Genomic DNA, 5025 nt, shown 5'->3' with positions numbered 1-5025 from the left:
AAATGTCTGTTAGAAAATTAGAGAACACATGAGGTTGCTGGGTGTTGGGGTGCATAACATCTGTCTCACTGTGGCTAAGGAGGCAGAGACGGGTGGATCCTTGTGAGCTGGAGGCCAGTATATTCTACATAGCAAGTTCTAGGCCAGCCAAGGCTATGTCACCCGACCCTGTCTTTTAAAAGAATAAAACAAAGAAGAAAAGAAAAAAGAAAAATACACATCCTGCAGTATTCCAAACATCACATCTGGAGGCTGAAGCAGGAGGATTAACAGGAGTTTGAGGCCAGCTTCAGACATGAAGCGAGACCCTCAAAAATTTATTGCAATTATTGGTGGGTTGTTTTGCTATAAAGCAGCTCTACAATAGTTACTCACATCCGCAGATTTCATGGTTTCCCATTTTCTGATGACTTTGATTTCTTTTTCTTGGTCCCTAGAAATACAAAGGACAAGGAGTTCGGTTGCTGTTCCAAGTGTTAACTTTTCACAGGAAAACAAAAAACTGTCAAACGGGCTCTGAGCAGCATGGTTTTCTTTAACTAGAAGAAATCTGTGGTTTGAAGGCTGAGTTTAATGGAGACGTGAAGCAAGGTAGCTTAGCAACTACTTGAGGAGAACAGTTTTCAATTATTGGTAAGTCTGCATTTTTTGGCGAATAATTTAAAAGGAGGCGTATTCAAAATATATTCAAAACTGAGAATAGAACATGACCCTGGAAGGTTTGTGTGTGCACATAATTTATTCTCAGTACTGAAGACTGACTGTCAGGCTTCAGTGGTCCAGAATGAGGCTGGCTACCCAGCCCTCCTTTTACTTTGTAAGAGATTGTACCAAGTTGCTTCTAAGTATCTGTGTAGCCCAGGCTGGCTTTGAACTGCTAACTCTCCTGAACACCATCTTGAGTAACATTCTTAAGAGGAGGATTGTAGAATGACACGCTGCTTATACAATGTCCCCAGTGATTTCTGCATTCACACATACCACAGTGAGATGGTGACCAGGGGAGGGGGCATGAGGGGCACAAGAAGATGTGTGGGCAGAGGACACTGTCTCCTGCTTGTCACCTTTGTCAACGCTGAGGTGACATGTGCCCTTCACCCTCAGGAATCTGTGGGGCTCAGTTGCTGCTCTCACAGATGTTCAAGGCTCTTGTCTAAACGGCAGTCTTTGTGTATGTACGTGCCATTCTCCAGTACAGCCACGCTCTAAACCATACCTGCAGTACTTGTAAAAACTACATACAGTATGAACATTCCATGTGGCATTGCTGTGCTGTTTAAGTAACACTGACAGTGTACATGGTTAGTATTTTATTTCTGGATATCTTCACTCTGTGGTTGGTCAAGTTTGGTATTACATCTGTGGGTGAACCTTGAGGCTAGGAGAAAGAGGCGGCTGTACCTGAGTGAGCCTGAGCTGATAGTGTGTGAACACAGTGTTCACAAAGGAACCAGTGAATCACACTGAAGAGTGACATCAGTGTCAGCAAGGACAGATTACTTCTGTCCAACAAAGTAAAAAGAAATACAGGCTGGTGTGGAGATCGTCCCTTCAATCATGGAGGCAGAGATGAGCCCCCAGGAGGCAACAGTTTAAGGATGCCTTGGCTACATGGTAACTTCTAGGCCTGTTTGTGTTAGGTCTAAAAAAAAAAATCTCAAAAAAAACCAACACCAACCAAGTGAAACATTCTAAGAAGATAGTGAGGTACTCTGGAAACAACAGGAAAAGTTCCTCAGCCATACTGACAAGTTCAGAACTACCAGATTTCACCAGCGTTTGCTTACAACGGAGCATCCCAGGCTCTGTCAGTAGGGTATCACAGACAGGGGCCCACAGTGGGGCAGGTGTACAGTCAGCAGGGACTTTCTCAGTCATGGACAGATTCCAGAAGCCAGTGAGTCAGGATTCTGTTTGGTACAGCATGATATAAACCTCCTGAGTGTCCATGGGGCTGTGTCACACCCAGGGCTCCAAGGTATTTGCTACAGGCAGTAGTATAGGCCTTAGATGTAGAAGAAGGTAGGACATCACTGGCTGTCAGACCCTGTACATGCTTCATGTGTGTCCTTGCAGTCTGGTCGGTCTGAGCACAAGGGGTTTGAACTCCAAAAGCCTGTATCCCAAGAATGAAAGGAAGTAGCTCTACAGCCATTTACAGGAACTCCCCCGGGGTTGTTCTGTGTTTGAGTCTTGGAGGGAGATGATAATGTCTTCGGTAATAAAAAGCCAAAATGTTTAGCCCCTTTTAATTAACGGGAACGTTTTGAATTCCCAAAAATGTAGTTTTAATTGTGTGGTGAAGTGGATCATTAATGACACAATTCTCCACAAATGGGTTATACTCACTAAAGAGCTGGGGCACAGTCCTCAGGAAAGAACAGGTTATCGCATGTGTGTGGTGTGGAACTGTTTTGAGGTAAAAGGTCCAGTTATGATGTGGCTGGTTATTTTATGAGGATTACGACACCAGAATGCTTATTTGGCTTCTAAAGAAACCTGTAGGGAGGGGCTCACGACGATGCTCTCACTCAAATGTTCTTTTATTTTAGAAAAGTTATAAAATCATACTCTGGAAACCGACAGAAAGGCTACTATCCTCAATCACAGGGGTAACTTACTTTTGCTTTGTATAAGTGTTCTTAGTTTGATAAAGGGACACGAACGAGCATTTGGGCACTCTGCACACGCACAAACATGCACACATGCACACACTCGCACATGCAGGCACATGCATGTACACGCAGACACACACACCTAATATTCTACCAGCCTTACAATTGTGATTGCGGACATTGCAAATTCTTAATACAATAAATTTAAACCACGCAAAATAAGCAAGCAGCAATGAACAGGCCAGATGCTAGCCTGGACACATAAAGGAAACGTATATCAGACCTTCGTTGGTGGCAGTTTCTTATGGGAAAATACCTTGATTCCCAAGACAGACTTGCCAGATCTAACGAGGTATGATGAGAACTGCCCCATGTCCGGCTTAAGTCCCCGGGTGTGATCTTGGAGTCCTGCCCTCACACTGGTGAGACTTTAACCGTCCTATTGATGCACTAGGCTTGGGGTTCATTTGTTTTCTAACAGTTGTCATTCATCGTATGGCTCTGCAACCTTCATCAATGAAAATAAACCATCTTTTTTTTGTTGTTTTTTTGTTTTTGTTTTTTGAGACAGGGCTTCTCTGTATAGCCCTGGCTGTCCTGGAACTCAGAAAATAGACCATCATTTTTTTTTTTTTTTGAGACAGGGTTTCTCTGTATAGCCCTCAGAAAATAAACCATCATTACCACAGTAATATTGGTGCTGAAGACAGTAGCGGCTACACAGCACTGAACTAAAATGAGTCTTGCTGAAGACTACAGCATGAAGGACAGCTGATGGGCCAAGAGCAGTAAGCAGATGTCTTAGTTAGGGTTTTACTGCTGTGAGCAGAGACCATGACCAAGGCAACTCTTATAAGGACAGCATATATTTGAGGCTGGCTTACAGGTTCAGAGGTTCAGTCCATTATCATCAAGGTGGGAACATGGCAACATCCAGGCAGGCATGGTGCAGGAAGAGCTGAGAATTCTACATCTTCATCTGAAGGCTATTAGTAGAAGACTGACTTCCAGGAAGCTAGGATGAAGGTCTTAAAGCCCACACCCACAGTGACACACCTATTCCAACAGGGCCACACCTTCTAATAGTGCCAGTCCCTGAGCCGAGCAAGTACAAACTATCACACAGATGCAAAGTAAAGCCCATTCACTCAGGAACCGGCTTGGTTACTTTTCTTGTTAATGTAACCAAATATCGGAGAAGAAGCAACTCAAGGGAATAAGGGTTAATTCTGGCATGGCAGCAGCAGTGTGAGGTGGCTGGTCACATTTTGTCAGCACTTAGGAAGCAGAGAGCAGTCAGGAAGAAAGGCCAGCTTGTCAGAACCCCAAGGTCCACCCAGTCACCTCACTTCTTCCAGAGAGGCTCCTGGAGTCCCATCTGCGTTCCAAGTGTTTGAATCCATGAGCCTGTGAGGAACATTCCACCCTCAAAACACAATCAGAACAAACCCTTGCTATCTGCATTGCCATCGGACTAGACTTTACTGTCCATCTGTGTTGCATGAGATGACTGAGAGGCCAGAGATAGTAACTGAACGTGGACAGGGGTTGCAGACATGCCTCACTCTGCATCCCCAGGATTACTCTCTGCTCAGCAAACGTCAGGCCCACACAGCTTTCGTTCCACCAAGAATGTATCTGCTGCTTCCTGTTTTCACTGAAACACAGTTTTTGGAGAGCTGGCTCCGTGTTTAAGAGCAATTTGTTTCTCAGCAAGCATATCTAGGGGCTTACAACTACCCATAACTCCAGTTCCAGGGGATCAGACACCCTCTCCTAGTGTCCACGGGTACTACACACACAGCACATACTTACACAAACTCACAAATATGCACAGGTAAAAAAGATGTAAAGAAATCTTAAAAACATTCCAGCGTACAGAAGATATCAGTGAATATTCTACCTGTGATGAAAGTCTTAACCACCAAACTGTGGTTAAGCCACCAAGCACTAGTGAGGCAGGCTTGGCTGGCTGTGAGGTGGTTCCTGACAGGACTAGTTGGGAAAAAGACCTGCCATAAAGGTGAGTGGCACCACCACAGGACAGAAAAACAAAACAAAACAGCAACAACAAAAAACAGGGAGGGATCCAGCTGGGCACTAGGGTTGCCTTTCTCTCTCTGAGTCCCGCTCCCCGCTCCCTGGCAGCAAACAGTCTAAAGCTCCAGCACTACTGCCAAGCTGCTCCTGCCTGCACGGTCTCTGTAAACAACCATCCCTTAAGTCACTTCAGTCAGGCATCGAGTCACACCTGTGAGGCAGGTCATGAGCACACCTGCCACACCTGTGAGGAAGGTCACAAGCACAACTGCCACATCTGTGAGGAAGGTCACAAGCACACCTGCCACACCTGTGAGGAAGGCCACGAGCACACCTGGCACACCTGTGAGGCAGGTCACGAGCACACCTG

The 5025-nt window shown here is 45.4% G+C and overlaps 1 protein-coding gene across 1 annotated transcript in view; it reads right to left on the bottom strand.

Annotated features, from left to right (window-relative positions):
- Positions 1-386: 386 nt before the first annotated feature.
- The window catches only part of Lmntd1 (lamin tail domain containing 1), a 29012-nt gene continuing 24373 nt past the window's right edge, over positions 387-5025 (bottom strand). Inside the window, exon 8 of the mRNA XM_028757539.1 lies at positions 387-433. Coding sequence (XP_028613372.1) covers positions 387-433 — 47 coding nt within the window. The remainder of the gene's footprint in view (positions 434-5025) is intronic.

The sequence above is a fragment of the Grammomys surdaster genome, unplaced genomic scaffold (assembly GCF_004785775.1).
Source record: "Grammomys surdaster isolate TR1022 unplaced genomic scaffold, NIH_TR_1.0 126176, whole genome shotgun sequence".
NCBI lineage: Eukaryota > Metazoa > Chordata > Mammalia > Rodentia > Muridae > Grammomys > Grammomys surdaster.
The sequence above is the reverse complement of the archived record's forward strand: the minus strand, read 5'-3'. Positions and strand labels throughout refer to the sequence as shown.